The sequence below is a fragment of the Arachis hypogaea genome, chromosome 7 (assembly GCF_003086295.3).
Source record: "Arachis hypogaea cultivar Tifrunner chromosome 7, arahy.Tifrunner.gnm2.J5K5, whole genome shotgun sequence".
NCBI lineage: Eukaryota > Viridiplantae > Streptophyta > Magnoliopsida > Fabales > Fabaceae > Arachis > Arachis hypogaea.
In genome coordinates this window covers 8,022,102-8,047,616 of record NC_092042.1, presented here as the reverse complement: position 1 = coordinate 8,047,616, position 25,515 = coordinate 8,022,102, and the positions used below count along the sequence as shown (strand labels likewise).

The window sequence follows — 25,515 nt, the reverse complement described above, 5'->3', positions numbered from 1 at the left end:
AATTTTTATTTAATTAAAAAATATTAGTAATAATATCTTTTCATATTTTTTTAATATTATTACTTACTTTTTAGATATTAGAAATCATTAATATTTATGTTAGACTGGACTTTTATTTATATTAGATTAAATATTAAATGAATTTTTTAAAATATTAAATCGTACTTAATAACTTATTACTATTAATTTTTTTTTTAAAAGTTGGGGTTAAGCCTCCACTCACCCGTATGTCCGTCCCTGTCTAAAAGATATCAGTCTTAAATCTGATAGAGAATTCAAAGAAGAAAGGAGAAAGTAAATAAGAGAGAATGATACACTATTATTGAACCAGCTTACACAATACAATTACACTATTATTATATACAGCAACTAAGTATAATTAACTAGTGCTGACTAAACATAACAAATTAATTAAATTTAACAACCATCTCATGCTCTAATTAGTATAAGCTACACTTTCATCTATATTAGCTACTGTGAACTCATAAACACTGTTATTTCCCCTCAAACTCAAGGTTGGTGAGGCTGCGACCTTGAGTTTGGCTCTGCAGTCAAGAAGCGATAAGGAAGGAACGACTTTAGTAAAAACATCCGCAACTTGAGTTGAGTCTAATATATGATTGACTCGAATGGTGCATGTTTTTGCATAGTCCCTGATAAAATAGAGATTTAGTTCAAAGTGTTTTGATTTCGAATGTAGAATTGGGTCAGCAGCTAACAACACATCACTTTGATTGTCACAAAAAAGCTAGCTAGGGAGTTGTATTTAAGGGACATTGTAGCTCAGCGAACAGGTTCCTTATCCAAATCATATTAGCCACTGCCAATGCCACGAATCGATACTTTGCCTTAGTTCATGCTTAGAGGACCACGAAACTGGATTGAGACCAAAGAAGACACAGGTACCACTAGTAGACTTTTGGTCGTCAAGGTCACTTCTCTAATCTGAATCACTATAGGTAAAGATAAGCAAATTCTATCCTTTCTTCAAATGTAAACCATGATGAAGGATTTCACTTAGATATTGAAGGATTCGCTTCACCATCTTCTAGTGATGATCTTCTGATGATGACTGTATAAATTGGCACACTCTATTAACTGAGTATGCAATTTTATGTCTGGTCATGGTGAGATATTGCTAGCTATCAACCACACTTTTATACAAAGAGGGATTATTAAAGGCAATACCTCCATTTGCAATGAGTTTCAGAGTAGATGACAAGGGAGTTTTGCAAAGTTTGCAGCTTTTCAGCCTTCTTTCTTTAGAATATCTTGAATAGTTAGATTTAAACCTCCATCTGTTGTCTTTGTCACTTCCACACCAATAAAAAAATGTAATTTCCCCAAATCTTTGAGAGCAAAGTTGAGTTTCGACTGATGAATAACTTGATCAATATCTGAGCTCGAATCACCAATTAAGATGATGTCATTGACGTAGACAAGAACATAAAGTCTGAATTGGATTGTAATCTTTGTGAAGAGTGAAGTATCGGATTTAGTGGGATAAAGCCTAAACGTTTGAAAGCTCCGATCAGCTTCACATACCAAGCTCGGAAAGCTTATTATTTCAGGCCATATAGAGTCTTGGTCAGCTTACAAACTATGGTGGCATCACCTTGTTCATACCTTCTTGGCAGGTGCATGTAAACATCCTTAGCCAAGTCACCATGAATAAAAGCATTGTTGATATCAAATTGTTTTATAGTTCAAGAGTTGGCAAATGCAACAGATAATATGATGCGAATTAAAGGCTGGTTTAACAACAGAGTTGTGCAATATGGTATCACTGTTCAGATATTTTTTATGTTTATGCTAAAAACTTAAAAATATGTATTAATTTATTTTTTTTAGTAGTTTCCAAATACTATGGAATTAACTTTGTCGAACAGGTTTTTGTATACTAAATTTTTATTAACCATCATGGAATTCGTTTACTAATCATATCTCGCCGCATTTGATTACGGTCCCTTATCACGGACAAATCAATATGAGAGTCCAATCAAAAGAGCGCCTCTTCGTGTATACCTATGACCATAACAAATCAATGGCCCATATATCTTCAATCGAGACATAAGTCTATAAAAAAAAAAAACCAACACAGATTGGAGCAAATGAATGCTAAATAGTAAATAGTAATGGAAACAAGACATTATGCAAAAGCATCTAGTTAAATACAAAATGTAAATTGCAAATTAAAATATATAATACCTGAAATAAAAATATATAGTTCCTCACATGCAAAAGGAATTAAATCAAATTAAACACGTCATAAAATATTATTTTTTAAAAAATAAAAAGTATTAGTATTTGAAATCAAAAGAACAACCATGAATAAAGAATTTTTTTTTCCTTAGAAGAAAAAGAAAACAAAAATCATTCATAAAATCAAATCAAAACTTATATACACATAAAAATTAGCAGAAGGGAAAACAAAATTATTTTTTATTTTTTAAATTTAACATAAAAATCAATAGAATCATGTATAGAGAGGAAAAATTAGAAACTCCTTATGTGTGCAAAGAAATTAAAGAAAAATAAGAAGATACATAATAAAAGTAAAGTATCTATCTTAATTGGAGAAGTCTATGGGACCAGCAGATTTGTTAAAATCTGATCAGCACTTAGTCAGCAAAATAAAAATGAATGATTCTCCACCATTAGATGAAATCTCACACCATTAAATACACTATTGATGGCTAATTGATGGCTACAACTCACAAAATCTGCTGTCCCCTAGCACTCCTCATCTTAATTTATCGAATTCTTTTACATCGGTGTAATATTGCTACTGACCACTGTTATTAGAGTGGAAACCATGTTAGACAAAAAAGTGGGGTGATGGTTCTCATATTTTGGGTATAATCAAAGAAACTGAGACATTTTAATATTGTTGCATTCACAAAATCATAAAAATAAGCAAAAGAAATCGTTGGTTATTTAATTTGGACAAAAACAAAGGCAAAAAATGTCTATATTTTTAATGTCGTACTTCACAGAAAGTAATTTCGTGCAACTAAATAATTTAATTGAATTTGGGATTTAAAACTGATTTTAAAAACTATTGTTATTCACTGAAAATACAATAAAATAAAATGGAGTAATTTTTTAAATATGTTTGACAGCTCCATTAAATGAAGCTCTTCTTGAGAGTTGCATCAAATATTTACCATCTTTCTATGATATCTATTCAATAATTGAAATCGCAATATGGCCAGCACGCGTGATTTTATTTGTTTTTGACTCTGCATCGTAAGAAAGTCTTCAATCATATTTTTGTAGATCAGATAGGGGTGGGGAAGCAGCATTCAATTGCTAAATCTCATTTTCTGTTCTGACTTCTGAATATTTCATTGAATTCATGTGTTTATATGGATAGAGTCTTATTAATGGGTGTGTTAAGAACACTTAGCTTGTTAAGATTAAGCTGGTTTAAAACAGAAAATCATTTTGTGAAAAGGGTTATATTAGTGAGTATGTTAAGAACATTCATTTGTGTTACTTTTTTTTCTTTTTTTTTTTAAAATTACTACATAATTTTAGCAATTTTTTCGCTTAATATCATACAAATAAAAAATATCATACGCTCATATACTTTGATAATAAATTATCTAAAAAGTAGTTAATAAATCTATAACAAAGTGCATAATATAAATTCCTTAAACTTAATATAGCAAACAAAAAATAGATAGATGAGCTAACTTGTACTTACTCGATTTGAACTTCTTTAATTTATTAGTTATTTGAACAAAATTAAATTAACCCACTTTTAAATAAGATATAATTTTACTAGCTAGCTTGACTCATTATCTGTTTTTACTAGGGTATACATGATTCGACCTGATCCGAAGATCCGACCTGACCCCGAACATTTTAAGGATTAATTTGGTGCAGCGTGTGATTTCATCGGATTTAGAGTTGGATAAGGATCTCAAAAATAGACCCGGTCATTATTTCGGGTCGGATCCGGACCATAGCTCGGGTCATCCGAATTCGGCCCGGTGGCCCGGTCATCATACACAATTAATATTTTGTGTTATTAGTGATGGATAATGACTATTTTTATGTGGAATTTAAGTATTGTAAACTTTAATATTTTGTGTTATTAGTCATTATATGACAATAAGTTATAAAGTGCATAAGACTTTAGACTAATGGCATAATAATATTATGTTATTTGTATTGATTTAAAAATTTGGTGTTATCAGACAATATTAGCATTGATTATAGCTATGCTTTAATTTTAGAGAACGGTTGGTTCTTGTTATTATATTTTTCTAAGTAATTTTTACCATGTCAAATAATAATTGAAGTATTGGAAATTTGGATACTTTCTGAAGGTTGTGGTAGGCTTAGAGAAGGGGGGGTTGAATCTATGCCTTCCTTTTAATTGCTTTTGTAACCCTTTTAAAACAAATTTTTAATTCAGGTTCTGTTTGAACTCAGCAGCGAAAATTTATGAGACAATTTATTTTTGTCTCATGAATATCAGAAAACAGAACTCAGCAGAGAAGATAAAAGCTAATACCAGCATGTATCCTGGTTCGGTTGCCTTGTGCTATACAACCTACATCCAGTCTCCTCCACAACTATGGAAGAATTTCACTATAGTTAATAGTATTACATACACCAATTTCACACTCAAGTTCTAACCTAACTTGTCATTGGCTATGCTAACTCCTAACTATTTACTCTTAGTGCTAACCCAACTAAGAAAGGGATACCAAACAGGTACAAGATACAAGACACTTAACTAACCTAAAGAAATCAGAAAATAACCCTTGGCTTTTCTCTCAAGTGTATCACTCAGCCTTTTTCCACTCATGGCTTTTACTTGAGCTTTCTCACAATGCCTTTTCTCACAAGAAATTACAGAAAGATAAACATAGAAAAGTACATTACAACCAGTAAAACATGAAGGAGATTGACTTCATCAGCAGCCTCTTTGCTATGTGCAAAACCAGATTTGCAAACCTCAGATATAGTTCTTCAGTGTTGGCTGAATGCTTCTTTGAAAGAGAGCATTATCCAAGTATAGAAACTTTACAGAACACAACTCATAAACTCTGGCTTTCTCTCCTTGTTTTTTGAATGAACATCAAGCTGCTTTTATCTCCTTGCATGTTACTGCGTTCTTCTTCCAAGGTCAACACCTTGAGCTTTGATCTTCACCAACCCACAGATTTACTTTTTCTCCTTAATCTTTAGATTAGAAACTTTCCTTCTGACTTCCTTATCATGACCGAAAGCCATAATGCAGCAACAATAGAAATCTTCCCATTGTCAACTTGATCTAAGCCCTTGAAAACTAACTTGGTCCCCAAGTCTTGTTTAAGACCGTAGATACACAGCAGAGAAGAACAGAAATTCTCTTTCTCTTGTATCCCATTTCGGATAGAACAGAGTGTTGGGAAGAAGAGATGAAGATTTGATGCATGCAAGAGAAAATGGGTTACCTTTAATCAAAGCTAGATTTGGTTTGATCTGGATGATTTGATATTTGCCTTTCTAGCTTAATCTTTCTCTTTCTCTCTTCTTCGGTGAAAGGCTTATGGAAGAAGCTCTCTCTCTTTCTCTTTCTTACTTTTCTGAACCTTGTGATTTGACATGATCAGAGAGGAAAGTAACGTTGAGTTTGTGAAAGCAAGTGAGAGGGAAAAAGCTTGCTGAACTCAATTCGGGCTTGGGTATGAATATGATTTGCTTGGCCCGTTTTAATTTCTTTGGCTTTGTTTCTTTTGGGCTTCTGTTTTTGCTTTTCAGCCCACCAGGTTGGTTATTTTAATTTTCATTCCATTTGGGCTGTAATTCATATTTTGGCCTGTAATAATTTATAAGTAATTAGTAACATGTAATTATAATTAATCAACATTAATTATTTATTTTGCCCAAAAATAATGTTTGTCATCACTTAATTTATTTAGTTAATTTCTTAACTCAACAATCTCCCTCTTGATGACAAACATAATTTAAGCAATAATCAAAAGGACATGAATTTGTGTAAGGTTTAGAAACTCCCTTTGATTTTTCTCATTTGCTCTTATGTTGCTCCCCCTTTCCTTTTCAAGATTAGCTCCCCCTGGATTTAAGCTTTCCTCTTTGTTCCTGTTTTGCATAGTACTCAAAGAGAATGATATATTGAGCTATGCACAATAATTTTGTTTAAAGAATATCACACAAGCAACATCTCATTATTAGCCCAACATCCAGCTAATATTAGCAGCCAAAAGATTCAACATGTGATCTTAAAATTAATGCAACAGTCAGACAAAAATCCCAAAAGAAATACTAATAGCTGCAGTAATGCCAAAAAATTTCTAAGGACACACATCACATCATATTGCTTTTACTCCCCCTTTTGTCATCAAGAGAGGATAATAAGCATTATCAACAGAGGCAATGCCTTGTATCCTGCAGAAAAGAGTTAGATCACAGTTCAAAAAACTAACTAAATAACCAAAAGTGCAGCAGTATCTAGAGTTATTACAGTCATCCAAGACAACAAAAGTATACCAAACAGTATCAAAATAAAACAGAGTTCATGAGACAAAAGGAGAGTAGCTGTAGCAGTTTTTATGAGACAAATCTTAGGCATCAGAACTATTTCCCTCCGAAACATCTTCCTCCTCAACATCAGTGGCAATGTCTTCATTATTTTGAAGATTATCGATGAAGGTCATGAGCACAGCCACCCTATCCCTTGATTTCTTTAGGAAGTTCTCATGATTGCTTGCTAGCTTCCTTTGTTCCTTGCTTATGGCAATCATGTGATTTGATTGGGAAACAAACTCTTGAGCGACATCCTTGACCACATTCGGTAAAGCGAATTTCTTCCCAGTAGAAATGAAAGTACCCTCAGTGGAAGGAGAAGGAGAGTCATCTGGGATGTACTCTTCATCATCATCATCTAGAACCACTCTCTCAGATCGAGTTGGTCCTTTTTACTGTTTCACTGAACCACCCCCTTTTAGGTATGAATGTTTATTTTCATAATCCTCATTTGACAGGTCAACACCAAAAGTCTCAAATATGCAAGTCAAAAATATGCCATAAGGTAGTGCTTTATCTTTCACACTTCTAACAGAATCAAACATGTATCTAGCCATCAAATAGGCAAAAGAGATTGCTGTTTTAGTGATTAGGGCATATAAAATAAGTGTGTCTGTGTAAGAAACCCTTTGATATGAACCGCTTTGAGGAATTAAGATGTGGTTGACAATACGATGCAACTGAGCACGTTCATATCCTAGGGCTTTGTGAGTGGGTGTGATGCCATCAATTAAGGAAACATGTTCACAAATGTGAGCCAGAGCATTATGGTAAGAGATACCAACACCTTCATCCCACTTCACAGATGTATAAGCACACGGCCTAACATTAGTGTACTTCAAGGAATCACTGATAGTTTCATTATTCAAGATAATGTCTCTGCCCTTAACATAAGAATACACACTTCCTTCATGATAAGTCATGTTTGCATAAAATTCTTTGACTAACTGAGGATATACAGGTTTTTTGATTTTGAAAAGGTGATTCCAGTCTAAAAATTCCAAATTTTCAACAAAAGGAAAACCTTTCATTTTCAAATTAGGTAAATCAGTAAGAAAAGAGGACATAGATTACGATACTGAATAACTCCCTCATAAAAGTCATGGTTCATGGCAGATTTGAAAAAATGGGGTTATAGTCTGAGTGAGATGTCATGAAGTGTGATTTGTGAGCAAAAGGATCAATGTCTGGTTCTCTAACAGATTTGAGAGGGCGATGAGGGTTACCTCTTTGTGAACGCACTGGAACCGACCTGGATTTGGTTTGTGTTGGTTCGGGAATTGGTTCTTCAGTCGCCGGACGTTTTCCCTTGGAGGAGCTAGGCTTTGCAGAACTAGGTTTTGAGGAGCCTGGCTTGGAAGTTATGGCTTTCGGTGGTGGTGTCGGCTTGGCAGGGGCAGGGTACCTTGGCGTAGTCTTGGTCCGTGCCATGGGAGTAGTGCGAGGCGGAGAGGTAGGAGGAGAAGGTGATGGAGTAAAAGTGGTGTCTTGAGAACGAGTTGATGGTCTAGGATATCCTGGAAGTTTATGGATTTTCTCACGTGGTGCTCTTTTAGCAATAACTTTCTTCCCCATTTTGGTTAGATTTAGGCTTTTGATGGAAGAGAGACATTGGAGTGAGAGGGAAGAAACCGAAGGGTTTGAGGAGAAGTTATGGAGGGAAGAGAGGGAGTGTTGGTAACCGTACCCAAAAGTGGATTTCCAAAATCATGCAACTGCATCACCTTTTGAAATGACATGAAAAGACCTGACCTCATAAAATAAAGATTTGATTTGATTTGAAAATAAAATAGGAAATGAAGTTTAAATTTTGAAAAACCAAAAAATTAAACTGAAAAATCTTTTTAGATTATAAACATTAAATGAAAAGTTATTTCAAAAAATAAACACACAGCCCATCAATCAAAAAAATGTAACATTCATATATGGGCCCAGAGATAGTTGGATTTAAGGAAACACATTGGACCACTCTAGATCTGATTTTGAGGTTGGCCCAGATTATCTTTCATTTAAAACAAGCCTAGAACACTCTGAATTGAAGAGAACGTTCATCACCTGCCCAGAATTGTCTCATACATGTTTATGAGACAAAAAGCTCCAGCAACTACATCAGCATTTTTCAAATAAGGAATCATAACTCAAAATTTCTAGACAAGTCCTAAGCATGCAGAATCTATCCTCAGCTAATAGTTTTATGAAAATATCTGCTAATTGCTCCTCAGATTTAACAAATTGAATACTAATATCCCCTTTTTGGACATGTTCTCTTATTGAGTGAAATTTCACTTCAATATGCTTAGTCCTAGAGTGCAAAACTGGATTTTTAGAAATATTGATGGCACTCATATTATCACACATTAAGGAAATATTTTCAGCATTTAATTTGTAATCAGCAAGCTGTGTTTTTAACCATAAAAGCTGAGAACAACAAGAAGAAGCAGCTATATACTCAGCCTCTGCAGTGGATAAGGCCACTGTTGGTTGCTTCTTACTTGACTAAACATTTAAGGACTTCCCAAGAAAACAACATATGCCTGAAGTGCTCATTCTATCAACTCTATCACCAGCAAAATCTGCATCATAATAACCAACTATAGAAAAATCATCAATCTTAGGATACCAAAGACCAAGATTGGATGTTCCATGAACATATCTAATGATCCTTTTAATTGCTGAAAGATGTGACTCTTTAGATTTGGATTGGAACCTAGAACACAATCCAACACTTTGCACAATGTCGGGTCTAGAGGATGTTAAGTACATAAGAGAACCAATCATTCCTCTATACCTAGTCTCATCTACATCTTTCTCAGTTTCTCCTTTATCTAATTTAGAATTAGGATGCATGGGGGTTCCCATGGGTTTGGCATTTTCCATACCAAATTTCTTAACTAATTCCTTGGCATACTTCTCTTAATGAATGAAAATAACATTTTCAGTTTGTTTAATTTGTAGCCCAAGAAAGAAATTAAGTTCACCCATCATACTCATGTCAAATTCACTTGTCATGAGTTTTCCAAATTCAGAACAAAGGAATTCATTCGCTGATCCAAAAATAATGTCATCAACATATATTTGGACTAGAATAAAAGAATCATTAGAATTCTTGATAAATAGAGTTGTGTCGGTGGTGCCTCTTTGAAGACCATTTTTCAAAAGAAAAGAGCTAAGTCTCTCATACCAAGCTCTAGGAGCTTGTCTTAAACCATAGAGAGCTTTAGATAATTTGAAAACATAGTCAAAATGCTCTTTATTTTCAAAACCAGGAGGCTGCTCCACATACACTTCTCTATCTATCACTCCATTTAAAAATGCACATTTCACATCCATTTGATATAATTTAAAACCACAATGTGCAGCATAAGCTAAGAGAAGTCTTATGGCTTCCATTCGGGCAACAGGGGCAAAGGATTCATCAAAGTCTATTTCTTCTTTTTGGTCGTATCCTTGTGCCACTAGCCTTGCCTTGTTTCTTGCAATGCTACCATCTTCTCCCAACTTGTTCCGAAAAATTCACTTGGTGCTGGTCACTTTCTTTCCACTTGGCCTTGGAACCAAAGTCCATACTTGGTTCTTTTCAAACTCAAGAAGCTCATCCTCTATAGCTTTAACCCAAGAAGGGTCACTGAGTGCTTCCTTGATGTTTTGAGACTCAATTTGTGAAAGAAGGGCAATGTTTGATCCTTCATTTGCCTTTCTAGTGGAAGACCTTGTTTGCACTCCATGAGAGACGTCCCCAATGACAAATTCCTTAGGATAATTCTTCAAGAATCTCCATTCACGAGGTCTGGTGGACTTGGATACAGATTGAGATACCAAAGGATTCTGGGTGCTGTTGGCTTCAGGATTTCCTTCAGATTCATGAGACAATGGAATTGTCTCTCGAATTTTCAGCAGTTGCAGTTTCTGGTTCATTTTGACCAGAATGTCCTTTCTCTTGATTTTGCACAGTTTCAACTTCCTTTTGAGCTTGATTTCCTGTATCACAATCTTCCAAAATGCTTTGTACCAAGTTAGTATCACAAAATATAACATGTATGGACTCCTCAATAATTCTAGCATCTTGATGATAAATCCTATATGCTTTATTAATTGTGAAATATCCTACAAACAAACACTCATAAGCCTTTGGATCAAATTTACCCAAATTATCCTTGTTATTTAAAACAAAACACTTGCATCCAAAGATGTGTAAGTAGTCTAAGTTTGGTGGATAGCCTTTCCAAAGTTCATAAGGGATTTTCTTCAAAAAATTTTTTATGATTGTTCTATTCAAAATGTGGCAAGCCGTGTTAACCGCTTCAGCCCAAAGAAATTTTGGAACATTGCTCTCACAAAGCATAGCTCTTGTCATCTCTTGTATGCTTCTATTTCTCCTTTCCACCACACTATTTTGTTGTGGTGTCCTTGGACAAGAGAAGTTGTGAGATATTCCAAATTCCTCACAAAAGGATTCAAATAACTTATTTTCAAATTCAGTTCCATGATCACTTCATATAGAAGAGATTTTTAAATCCTTTTCATTTTGAATTTTCTTGCAAAAAGGTTCAAAGGCCGAAAAGGCTTCATTTTTGTGTGCAAGAAATAAAACCCAACCAAACCTAGTATAGTCATCCACAATTACTAAACCATAATGTTTACCACCTAGGCTTTGAGTTCTTGTTGGACCAAATAAATCAATGTGTAGCAACTCAAGTGGTCTTTTAGTAGAGATGTCTTCCTTTGGTTTAAAAAAACTTTTTTTTTGTTTTCCCATTTGGCAAGCATCACAAGTGATGTCTTTGTCAAACTTTATCAACGGAAGACCTCTTACTAATTCTTTCTTTACAAGTTTGTTTATTTGAAACATACTTGCATGCCCCAATCTTTTGTGCCATAACCACTTTTCAGATTCTTTAGAGTGAAGACAAGCTACATTTTGATCCTTTAGTTCATCAAGAGTAAGTCCATACATATTATTAAAACGCTTGGCAACAAACATTACTTCATTTGTCTTTTCATTCACAACACAACATTCAGATCTTTTGAAAGTCACTAAATATCCTAAATCACACAGCTGACTTATACTCAAAAGATTGTGTTTCAAACCACATACCAAAAGTACCTTATCAATGAAAGTTGATTGCTCATTACCTACTTTTCCAACAGCAATGATTTTACCTTTACCATCATCTCCAAAGGTCACAAAACCTCCATCATACTTGTTTAGTTTGATGAAGTAGGTTGACCTTCCAATCATGTGCCTTGAACATCCACTATCCATGTACCACATGTCCTTTTTGTTCTTAGATGCTAGGCAAATCTCATCAAGATTATTGTTTCTAGCCATGAAGCAGTCTTTGTCATCTCCTTCAGATTCTTCTTCTTCATTTGAGTCATTTTCAAGATCCCCCCAAGCTGCCATGAGTACTCTCTTCTTTTTCTTCTTTCCTTTGTCCTCCTTTTTAAACTTTGGACAGTTTAGCTTGAAGTGTCCAGCCTCCTTGCAGTGATGGCACGTCACTTTGCTCAAGTCGATCTTGTGCTCTTTTGAACTTGAACCTTTGTATTTGCCCTTGTTCTTCATCATTCTTCTAAATCTCCTAGCAAAAAACAAAAGCTCGTCATCTGAAATACCATCACTAGACTCACTCTCTTTCGGTTCTATTTGTGACTTGAGGGCTATTCCCTTTTTCTTTGAGTCTGTGTTTCTGTGTGTGGCTTCATAGGCAAGGAGTTTTTCTCTCAGCTCATCATAGGTTATGGGACTTATGTTGTTACTCTCGGTTAGGACAGTGGCAGTGTTTTCTCATTCTTTTGTGAGGCTTCTAAGGAGTTTTCTCACCAAGGTTTGTTCTGCATAGTTTGTACCCATAGCATCAAGGTTGTTGATTATGATTGAGAATCTCTCAAACGCTTCATCAATGCTTTCTCCATCCTTCATGCTAAGCATCTCATACTCTTTTCGCAGCATATCAATCCTCATTTCTTTTACTTGTTTGGTGCCTTTATGTGTAACCTGGAGTTTTTCCCAGATTTCTTTGGCTGTCTTGCATCTAGACACCTTCCGGTACTCTTCAAAGCTAATAGCACAGTGAAAAAGGTTGATTGCTTTAGCATTCAGCTCTATCTTCTTCTTGTCATCCTCATTCCATTCAGCTTCTTCTTTTGGAGTCACCACTCCATCAGCACTTGTTTTTGTTGGGATCTTTGGACCGCTCACGACAATCTTCTATATGTTGTAGTCAATGGATTGAATGAAAATCCTTATCCTTTCTTTCCAGTAGGAGTAGTTCTTTCCGTTGAAGAAAGGTGGCCGGTTGTTTGACTGGCCTTCAGTGAGGGTATAGGCAACTGTGGTTGTGCCCAAGTTGTTCGCCATTGGATCTTTGCTCCAAGCGGTTAAGCTTGATTCTTGAGACCTTAGCTCCTGATACCAATTGAAGGTTGTGGTAGGCTTAGAGAAGAGGGTTGAATCTATGCCTTCTTTTTAATTGCTTTTGTAACCCTTTTAAAACAAATTTTTAATTCAGGTTCTGTTTGAACTCAACAGCGGAAATTTATGAGACAATTTATTTTTGTCTCATGAATATCAGAAAATAGAACTCAGCAGAGAAGATAAAAGCTAATACCAGCATGTATCCTGGTTTGGTTGCATTGTGCTATGCAACCTACATCCAATCTCCTCCACAACTATGGAAGAATTTCACTATAGTTAACAGTATTACATACACCAATTTCACACTCAAGTTCTAACCTAACTTATCATTGGCTATGCTAACTCCTAACTATTTACTCTTAGTGCTAACCCAACTAAGAAATGGATACCAAACAAATACAAGATACAAGACACTTAACCAACCTAAAGAAATCAGAAAATAACTCTAGACTTTTCTCTCAAGGGTATCACTCAACCTTTTTCCACTCATGGCTTTTACTTGAGCTTTCTCACAATGCCTTTTCTCACAAGAAATTACAGAAAGATAAACATAGAAAAGTACATTACAATCAGTAAAACATGAAGGAGATTGACTTCATCAGCAGCCTCTTTGCTATGTGCAAAACCAGATTTGCAAACCTCAGATACAGTTCTTCAGTGTTGGCCGAATGCTTCTTTGAAAGAGAGCATTATCCAAGTATAGGAACTTTATAGAACACAACTCACAAACTCTGGTTTTCTCTTCTTGTTTTCTGAATGAACATCAAGCTGCTTTTATCTCCTTGCATGTTGTTGGGTTCTTCTTCCAAGGTCAACACCTTGAGCTTTGATCTTCACCAACCCACAAATTTACTTTTTCTCCTTAATCTTCAGGTTAGAAACTTTCCTTCTGACTTCCTTATCTTGACCGAAAGCCATAATGCAGCAACCATAGAAATCTTCTCATTGTCAACTTGATCTGAGCCCTTGAAAACCAACTTGGTCCCCAAGTCTTGTTTAAGACCGTAGATACACAGCATAGAAGAACAGAAATCCTCTTTCTCTTGTATCCCATTTTGGATAGAGCAGAGTGTTGGGAAGAAGAGATGAAGATTTGATGCATGCAAGAGGAAATGGGTTACCTTTAATCAAAGCTAGATTTGGTTTGATCTGGATGATTTGATATTTGCCTTTCTAGCTTAATCTTTCTCTTTCTCTCTTCTTCGGTGAAAGGCTTATGGAAGAAGCTCTCTCTCTTTCTCTTTCTTACTTTTCTAAACCTTGTGATTTGACATGATCAGAGAGGAAAGTAACGTTGAGTTTGTGAAAGCAAGTGAGAGGGAAAAAGCTTCCTGAACTTAATTCGGGCTTGGGTATGAATATGATTTGCTTGGCCCGTTTTAATTTCTTTGGCTTTGTTTCTTTTGGGCTTCTGTTTTTGCTTTTCAGCCCACCAGGTTGGTTATTTTAATTTTCATTCCATTTGGGCTGTAATTCATATTTTGGCCTACAACAATTTATAAGTAATTAGTAACATGTAATTATAATTAATCAACATTAATTATTTATTTTGCCTAAAAATAATGTTTGTCATCACTTAATTTATTTAGTTAATTTCTTAACTCAACACTTTCACATGCTAGCTTACAAGGAGATATCAAGGTAATGTAATGTTAATGACCTGGTTTTTACCCAGTTTTTACTCGGTATAATCGTGACCCGAAAGTGTGGAAGTTTTATAGGGTCTAGGATGGAATTCGAGTCTAACAAATAGACCCAATATATATTTCGGGTCAGATATAGATCACATCAAACCCGATTTTACCCGACCCATGATCACCCTTAATTTTTACAGACAAACTGAATTGATTTATGAATCACAACTCATTTTAATAAATCTAAAATAGATGCACATAAATAATTACGAATAGTTAAAAATCTTTCTTCAATCAATAATTGATATGGCAATATAGTCTTTTTCTATATAATCTCCACAAGGCTTGAACTTGTTTTACAACCTCTCATTCCTAGTGATCTCTATCTCTACATTATCTCTTGCTTCATATTAATTATTTGCTTTTCTTGAAACATGGCAATATCTGGTAAAATTAGTGTTGAAGTTGTGATCCAAGTACCAGGTTCAAAGTTCTTCCAAATTTTGGCAAAGGAACTCCACAATATCCAAAACATTTGTGAAGGAGTGCATGGAGCCAACTTGCACGAAGGTGATGACTGGCACTGCACTGATTCGGTCAAAAATTGGACTTGTCTAGTAGGTAATTAAGCTTTATTTCATTAATAGAAATTATATTTGCATTATTTTAATTGTAAATGAGAGATTCATTTAGAAAAGCTAAAAGATTAATGAAATTCGTCTTTCTAATAATTTTGTATATAATTAATTATGTGAGATTATTTATATCTAGTTTAATTTAGTTTATTTAAAAAGTGATTCCTAAGATGATTTTTTTTTTCAGATTACATAAAGACAATATTTTTATATGGTAAAATTACTAAAATTTGTATGAAAATATTGATTATGTTATTAATATTTTGATATTTAGAGAGTCAATATAATTTTATAAAATCTTTTACAATTTAAAATAATCAAAATTTTTTTACAAATAATTAATAATAATTTCTTAAAATGATAAAGCTTTGGTTATAATCTTATTTTTTGAAGTAAGATATCTCTTTATCTTTGGTTATTTATCTTAATTAATTAATTATTGTGTAAAATAATAGATAATAAAGTAATTACATGTAAAGAGAAAATTGAAGCCATCGATGAAGAGAAGAAGTTGATTCAATTCAGCATCTTTGATGGAGATATCGGTCAAAACTACAAACTCTTTAAGAGCAATGTTCAAGTGACTGAGACAAACAATGAAAGTGCTAGTGTTAAATGGACTATTGAATATGAAAAGATCAATGAGGATGTTAAAACTCCATACGGCTACTTGGAACTTTTAGAGAAGGTTACTATAGAAGTTGGTGATCATCTTCACAAGGCATAGCTATCCAACCATTATAATTAAAGGAAAAAAAGTATAACATCTATATCTATAAATAATAATTTATGTTGTGTTTGGTTTGAGGTTAAGTGTGTTTATCTAAGTAACGCAGTGGTGCAATCATGGATATGCATTAATATTTGCTTCATCATCTGTTAATTCATCCTTTGTTGGAATGGAATAATTAACTTATTTCATGTATGTTAATGGTTTCTTGTTGAGTGTACCAAGTTATGTATACTAAAAGGATATTTTTATCCATTATTCATGTGTGCCTTTTGTGTTAGGTGGTTTTATATTACACTCAAATTGGCTTTTAAATAATTTTAGATTTTAGACACTTTTACTTCTAATAATTTTTATCATTTTAAAAAATTTCCAAACGTCAAATTTTTTTTTAAACAATAATTGTTTTGTGTTATTTCAGCGGTTTAATTGTTATTATATCCAGAAATAATAACTCTAAAAGATATCGGTCTTAAATTTGATAAAGAGTTCAGAAAAGAGAGAAAATGTAAAAAAATGATAAACTGTTGTTAAACCAGCTTACACAATACAATTACACTATTACTATATAAAGCAACTGAGTATAACTAACTGGTGCTGACTAAATATAACAAACTTAACAACTATCTCATGTTTTAATTAGTATAAGCTAAACTCTCGTCTATATTAGCTACTGTAGACTCATATACATTGTCATTCCCCCTCAAATTCGAGATTGGTGAGGCTGCAACCTTGAGTTTGGCTCTGCAGTCAAGAAACGGTGAGAAAGGAACGACTTTAGTAAGAACATCTGCAACTTGAGATAAGCCTGGTATATGGTTGATTCAAATGGTGCATTTTTTTCATAGTCCTTGACAAATGGAGATTTAGCTCAAAGTGCTTTGATTTCGAATGAAGAATTGGGTCAGCAGCTAACAACACATCACTTTGATTGTCGCAAAAGAGCTAGGGAGTTGTACTTAAGGGACGTTGTAGCTCATCCAGCAGGTTTCTTATCTAGATCACATTAGCCACTGCCAATGCCATGGATCGATATTTTGCCTCGGTACTAGAGCACGCTACAACACTTTGTTTCTTAGAGGACCACGAAACTGAATTGAGACCAAGGAAGACACATGTACCACTAGTAGACTTTCAGTTGTCAGGGTCACTTTTTTAATCTGAATCACAATAGGCAAGGATAGGCAAATTCTTCCCTTTCTTCAGATGTAAACCATGACGAAGGATACCACTTAGGTATTGGAGGATTCACTTCACCACCTTCTAGTGATCTTCTGATGGTGACTGTATAAATTGGCATACTCTATTAACTTAGTATGCAATTTTAAGCTTGGTCATGGGAAGATATTGCAATCTACCAACCACACTTCTATACAAAGAGGGATTATCAAAGGCAATACCTCCATTTGTAGTGAGTTTCAAAGTAGATGACAAAGGAGTTTTGTAAGGTTTGCAACTTTTCAGCCCTGCTTTCTTACCTTTATCTGTTGTCTTTGTCATTTATACACCAAGAAAGAAATGTAATTTCTCCAAATCTTTGAGAACAAAGTTGAGTTTCAGCTGATGAATAACAGTGCAATATTTTGCATTCCTTTCATTTTATGGTGATACACATGACTTCTTTCTATTGGGCTGATTTTTTTGCTTATAGAAAGAAGCCATGTGTATCACCATGAAATGGAAGGAATGCAAAATATTACACTACTATGGATCAAAGACAAAACGTGATTTATGTTTTATATTTATTAAATATTTTTTAATTTTAAAATAAAATAAACGTAGCTTACGTTTTGGCTTTTTAAATTTTTTTAAATTTATTTTTAGTTGGCTTTTAAAAAAATGCACCTTGTATTTTTGTGTAACGACCTTTAGTTTTAGAAATATAAATATAAATAAGTTATAATTTATTTTATAAAATTAGAATTTTTTATTTTTAGAAATTTTTTTTATTATTAATAATTAAATTAATTTTATAATAATTTAAATTTAATCAAATCCATATTATTATTATTATTATTATTATTATTATTATTATTATTATTATTATTATTATTATATATAATTGGCGTAAGTATTAAATTGGATTATAAGTTTATATATATATTACATTCATTGCATTACTATTATTATTACTATTATTACGTTTATTATTATTATTACATGACCATCATTACTATTGCTAGTATCATTATTACTATTATTAACTATAAAGCATAGAAAATAAAAGGTTGTTTATACTTTGCATTAGGTTACGTGTGTGTGTATATATATTATCATTATCGTTATGTATACATATACATATAATATTAAGTTTTGTAATATAATATTATGCTATTATAATTCATTCTTAGCTTTCTTCTAGTATAAGTATAATCTATTACTATAATTTTCTTTCACAAAGTGTATATATAATATATATAAAGCTAAGGCGGCATATTTGTATTAATCATACATATATATATATAACGTATGCGAGAGGAAAGAAAAGAAAGAAAACGGAGAGAAAAGACTGAGAAAGAACGTACATAAATCCTTCTGAACTTTCGGCTTCAATTTCTTGAAATTCGTAACTCCAATAAAAAATCTAATTCGATAAGAGTATTCGTAATCTTTTCTTCTACATGTTGACACCATTTTTTTATTAGTGGAAGTTGACAGTGATGTAACTTCTCTTTCCTTTGGGTTTGGCCAACGAGAGTTTTAGGAGACATAGACGATTCTGGACATTTTCTTCTTCGATAGCTCAGTCAGAAAGCTTCTCCGGAACTTTGAATATTTTGATTCCGTACGAAGGTATGGTTTTGGTTTCTCGTAGTTAATGTTTAATGTCACGTGAAAACATAGGCTAGAAGACCTTAAGATAGGAGTGAAATGAATGAATAATTGATGGATTGTGTATATGATATAAAATGTGAGGTTTAGCTGTTGTCAATAATTTACTGTTGAAGTTGGTCGGTTTGGAAAAAGATTTAATATTGGTATTTGTTTGATTATGAAATAATTTGTTACTGGAAATAATTTGAGTGACTGAGAGGTGTTTGGTTTGATAGTTGGGACCTTTGAAGGGTGGCAGAAATTTAGTCTTAGAGGAGATATTGCCAAAATTTCTTTAAGAATTGGAGTTTTGATTTGAGGTAATATTTTAAAAGGGAAAGAGATTATTATGTGGCTTGTGTATTTGAGACTATTTGTTGACCCTCTGTCGCAAGATGTGACCGGGCACTTTAATTCCCCGGATTCCCCCATGGGCATGCATATAAATATGAATATCGAATATTATTTGAGCTTGGAGTTTAACTCCATGGAATACTATATTATTGAGCTTGGAGTGTGACTCCATGGAATATTATATTCGAGCTTGGAGTTTGACTCCATGGAATATTATTGAGCTTAGGGATGCGCGCACAGAGGGACTGTCCAATGGTTAACTACCAGGACTTGTCGGGTTGGCTGTATAACCGACAGATGAGACTCATCAACCATAGGACAAGCATACATCATATGCATTTGTTTGTTTGCTTGAGTGTGCATTGTTTTGGTTTGCTTAACCGTTTAATTCTGCTTATCCGCTACTTGTTCTACTTGCTGTAAATGCTTCTCTATCTGTGTTTTCCTTGTTTGAACTGTATGTGTATGTTTTCTTAGAAATTTCTCTTGACGAAAGTGTGAGGAGAGAGGGTTGTTCCACCAATGTCTCAGAGGATTGGAGGAGTCAGAAAGTGAAGTATTAAGTTAAAGTTAGATTCAGAACTAGAATACCTTAGATAGCTTACCTAACTTTTGGTTTAGTTTATTTTCCTTAAGAATGATTCTGAGTGTCGGAGTTATAGGAATGCCTCTGGCTCTCCCGGGGCCTTTTATATTAACTATGCGGGCACCTTTACCATACTGAGAACCTCCGGTTCTCATTCCATACTATATTGTTGTTTTTCAGATGCATGTCGAAAGGTATCTCATTAGGCGTCTGGACACCTAAAGCGAAGTGGTTACTGGGTTATTTTGGTGTGTAGTGATGTATATACACGTACTTAGCTTTCTCTCCGCATAACTTATTCTTTTTGATCCTCCTAGAGGTTTATGGAGAGGCATGGTTTTGTTTATGTACATTTTGGGTTTTGGATATGTATATATATATGTAAATACTCTCCGGCCAGCCTTGACTTCGCAGACTGAGTGAGGAGCTTGTTATTTTGTACCTTTAGCTTTCTATTCATACTTTTATTATCTTACGTTTGATAGTTATAGTTTGACTCACACGCAAGTTGTTCCGTTTCCGGAGCGTGGCGCTTTTCATTTTGCGATTTTGTTTTACCCATTTTTCAAGGCTCCTAGTCTATTATCTTCTTTATACTACTATAAGTATGTATTTTATTTCTTTTAGAAGTCGTAATACCTCGCCACCTCTGATTTACGACTTAAGCGTAAGGCTCTGTGTGGTAGGGCGTTACATTATGGTATCAGAGCAGTTCGTTCCTGTAGAGCCTGAGGGATGGACTTATTATGCTTCTGGGCATACTCTGGGTGTGTGTATGTGCTATTAGGATATCTGATTGATATATGTGGCATAAACATTCATGAGCATGCATTTGGAACTTGAAGCATTAGACTTGCGATATTGAGACTGATCAACTTAATATCACTTGTTTGGTGTGTGAAGGGACCAGATGTCGACTCACGGACGCGGTCGCGGGCGAGGTAGAGGTAGGATAGGCACCGTTACTCCTAGCCCGGCAGGGAATGATCCAGTAGACTTCATGACTGCCCTGGGAAATATGGCTGCGGCTATGCAGGCGACAGCCGAGGCACTGGGTAATCAGATAAACCAGGGTAATCACAGAAACAATAATGATGAGGACGGTCCCATGACACTTGCTACATTTCTGAAAGTTCACCCTCCGACCTTCAGGGGAACCTTAAATCCCACTGATGCAGACAATTGGATTCAGGCTATGAAACGGGCACTGCAGGCTCAGCAGGTTCCTGAGGAGCAATGGGTTGAGTTTGGAACTTATCAGTTGCAGGGTGAGGCTCAGTATTGGTGGCAGGGGACACGACGTATCCTGCAGTCAGATGGCGCTGTGATTCCTTGGGAGGTTTTCCGAACAGAGTTCTATAAGAAATACTTTCCTAATTCAGCCAGAAATGCCAAGAAACTTGAACTGATGCAGTTAAAGCAGGGACAAATGACTGTTACTGAGTATACTAGTAGGTTTGAGGAGTTATGTCGCTTTTCTCGTATCTGTCAAGGTGCGCCTGAAGATTTTGCTGAGTGGAAATGTATTAAGTATGAAGGAGGTCTTCGAAGTGATATTCTGAGCTTCGTTGCACCAATTGAGATCAGAGTGTTTTTGAAACTGGTAAACAAAAGTAGAGTTGCTGAGGATTGTCTGAGAAAGGCGACATCAAATAAGAGTGATCAGCAAAATTTTGTTAGGAGAGATCAGGGAAGGAACTTCGCCCCTAGAGGACAAGATTTTAAGCGAGGCGGTTACACCCCACAACCACATTTGGGTCAGAATAACTTCCAGAGATTCAGTAATAATAACAGCCAGGGAAGAGGCAAAGGAAAGCAAGCTCAGACCCCACCAAATGATTTAACTTGTAGGAGGTGTGGAAAGTACCACCCGAATACTCCGTGCATGGCTGGTTTAGGTGTATGCTTTTACTGTGGTGAAACTGGGCATTTGTCTTGGAATTGTCCAGAAAAGAAGAAGAATCAAGAAGCTGGAAAGGAACAACATCAGGGACGCGTGTTCACTATGACAACGGATGGTGCTGGAAGCGCAGATACTCCGATTAGAGGTAATCATGAACTGATAATCGAAATTTTCGACTGCCTTGCATAGTAAATAACACGTAGCATTCATTGTAGTACATTACCGAGTTGTGAGCCTTGTGATTTTCAACTGAGCGATCGACTAAAGACCTCCGAATGGTGAGACAAAACGATAGTGGTCAGCCTAGAAAAGTGACTCAATTCTTGGAGGATAATAACAAGAGTGGCGCAGCAGTAGTGCATCGAACTATTATGAGTATACAACTTAAGTTATACATATGGGACCGGAAATGTTGAGAGCTGTGCGGGACAATTACCTGAAATCCAGAGATGGTAAGTTATGAGGAAGAGACATGACATAGATTGAACCCATAATTGATAATCTGTTAGGTGTCAAGAGAAAGAGTAAGTTGTGATAAATTCAGCGTCAGAGGCTGAACCAGTTTCAATTGTATTACGTAAGGTGACACCAATAGAATTGGCAGAACTTAAGAGCTAGATAAAGTAAGTATTAGAAGTGATAAACCCGTCGTTCTAATACCAACCTGCCTTATAACCTTTCTGCATCGAGTCTATCTTGTATCTTCCGTTTTGCATAGACTTTTAAGCCATAAGAATATTCTGGATTTACAAACAAAGCATGTCAAATCTTTCTATTTTTCTTTGACATGTTCAAGAAGGGAAGCTACATTAGTATGAATTCTTTTTATTTTATATCAATTTTCGAAGGCAAAAATTTTTATAAGGTGGGTAGAATGTAGCGACCCTCAGTTTTAAAAATATAAATATAAATAAGTTATAATTTATTTTATAAAATTAAAATTTCTTATTTTTAGAAAAAATATTTTTATTATCAGTAATTGAATTAATTTTATAATAATTTAAATTTAATCAAATCCATATTATTATTATTATTATTATTATTATTATTATTATAAACATTGTATATAATTGCTGTAAGTATTAAATTGCATTATAAATTTATATATATTATATTTATTGCATTACTATTATTATTACTATTATTACGTTTATTATTATTATTATTACATGACCATCATTACTATTACTAGTATTATTATTACTATTATTAACTATAAAGCATAAAAAATAAAAAGTTGTTTATACTTTGTATTAGGTTACATATATATTATTATTATCATTATGCATTAGGTTACGTGTGTGTATATATATATATATTATCATTATCGTTATGTATACATATACATATAATATTAAGTTTTGTAATATAATATTATGCTATTATAATTCATTCTTAGCTTTCTTCTAGTATAAGTATAATCTATTACTATAATTTTCTTTCACAAAGTGTATATTATAATATAAATAGAGCTAAGGCGGCGTATTTGTATTAATCATATATATATATATATATATATATATATATATATATATATATATATATATCATTAACGTATGCGAGAGGAAAGAAAAGAAAGAAAACGGAGAGAGAAGACTGAGAGAGAACGTACATAAATCCTTCTGAACTTCCGGCTTCAATTTCTTGAAATTCGTAACTCCAATAAAAAATCTAATCCGGTAAGAGTATTTGTAACCTTCTCCTCTACACGTTCGCACCATTTTTTTTTAGTAAAAGTTGACAGTGACGTAACTCCTCTTTCCTTTGGGTTTGGCCAACGAGAGTTTTAGGAGGCATAGACGATTCTGGACATTTTCTTCTTCGATAGCTCAGTCAGAAAGCTTCTCCGGAGCTTTGAATATTTTGATTCCGTACGAAGGTATGGTTTTGGTTTCTCGTAGTTAATGTTTAATGTCACGTGAAAACATAGGCTAGAAGACCTTAAGATAGGAGTGAAATGAATGAATAATTGATGGATTGTGTATATGATATAAAATGTGAGGTTTAGCTGTTGTCAATAATTTGCTATTGAAGTTGGTCGGTTTGGAAAAAGATTTAATATTGGTATTTGTTTGATTATGAAATAATTTGTTATTGGAAATGATTTGAGTGACTGAGAGGTGTTTGGTTTGATAGTTGGGACCCTTGAAGGGTGGCAGAAATTTGAGTCTTAGAGGAGATATTGCCAAAATTTCTTTACGAATTGGAGTTTTGATTTGAGGTAATATTTTAAAAGGGAAAGAGATTATTATGTGGCTTGTGTATTTGAGACTATTTGTTGACCCTCTGTCGCAAGATGTGACCGGGCACTTTAACTCCCCGGATTTTCCCATGGGCATGCATATAAATATGAATATCGAATATTATTTGAGCTTGGAGTTTAACTCCATGGAATACTATATTATTGAGCTTGGAGTGTGACTCCATGGAATATTATATTCGAGCTTGGAGTTTGACTCCATGGAATATTATTGAGCTTAGGGATGCGCGCACAGAGGGACTGTCCAATGGTTAACTACCAGGACTTGTCGGGTTGGCTGTATAACCGACAGATGAGACTCATCAACCATAGGACAAGCATACATCATATACATTTGTTTGTTTGCTTGAGTGTGCATTGTTTTGGTTTGCTTAACTGTTTAATTCTGCTTATCCGCTACTTGTTCTACTTGCTGTAAATGCTTCTCTATCTGTGTTTTCCTTGTTTGAACTGTATGTGTATGTTTTCTTAGAAATTCCTCTTGACGAAAGTGTGAGGAGAGAGGGTTGTTCCACCAATGTCTCAGAGGATTGGAGGAGTCAGAAAGTGAAGTATTAAGTTAAAGTTAGATTCAGAACTAGAATACCTTAGATAGCTTACCTAACTTTTGGTTTAGTTTATTTTCCTTAAGAATGATTCTGAGTGTCGGAGTTATAGGAATGCCTCTGGCTCTCCCGGGGCCTTTTATATTAACTATGCGGGCACCTTTACCATACTGAGAACCTCCGGTTCTCATTCCATACTATATTGTTATTTTTCAGATGCAGGTCGAAAGGTATCTCATTAGGCGTCTGGACACCTAAAGCGAAGTGGTTACTGGGTTATTTTGGTGTGTAGTGATGTATATACACGTACTTAGCTTTCTCTCCACATAACTTATTCTTTTTGATCCTCCTAGAGGTTTATGGAGAGGCAGGGTTTTGTTTATGTACATTTTGGGTTTTGGATATGTATATATATATATATATATATATATATATATATATATATATATATATATATATATATATATATATATATATATATGTAAATACTCTCCGACCAGCCTTGACTTCGCGGACTGAGTGAGGAGCTTGTTATTTTGTACCTTTAGCTTTCTATTCATACTTTTATTATCTTACGTTTGATAGTTATAGTTTGACTCACACGCAAGTTGTTCTGTTTCCAGAGCGTGGCGCTTTTCATTTTGCGATTTTGTTTTACCCATTTTTCAAGACTCCTAGTCTATTATCTTCTTTCTACTACTATAAGTATGTATTTTATTTTTTTTAGAAGTCGTAATACCTCGCCACCTCTGCTTTACGACTTAAGCGTAAGGCTCTGTGTGGTAGGGTGTTACATTTTGCACCTGAAAATGCTGAATTTTTTTTTTAAACCCACAAAATGCAGGTTGCGTTTTGTTAGTGTTAGAAACTTTTTCTTGGAAGTCCAAAAACGCAGCCTGCATTTTGTGTACATAATAATATTTAAATCAACAAGTTTGCCTATAAATACGAAGTCCGGTTTCATTTTTCTTCATCTTCACTTCTCCTCTTGGTTTTTCTTTCATAAAGTCCTCAATAGGGTGTTTTTTGGCAGATAACTGTGTCAAAAAAATAGAGTTAGTTGAGGCTGAAGTTATGGAAGGTGTTGCAA

General features: G+C 34.3%; 1 protein-coding gene across 1 annotated transcript; it reads left to right on the top strand.

Moving 5' to 3' along the window:
- Positions 1 to 14,905: 14,905 nt before the first annotated feature.
- Positions 14,906 to 16,218, top strand: LOC112703945 (MLP-like protein 43). Its single transcript, XM_025755555.3, has 2 exons — positions 14,906 to 15,219; positions 15,689 to 16,218. The coding sequence occupies exons 1-2, from the start codon at positions 15,033 to 15,035 to the stop codon at positions 15,958 to 15,960; spliced, it is 459 nt and encodes a 152-aa protein (XP_025611340.1). The 5' UTR covers positions 14,906 to 15,032; the 3' UTR covers positions 15,961 to 16,218.
- Positions 16,219 to 25,515: the final 9,297 nt, after the last annotated feature.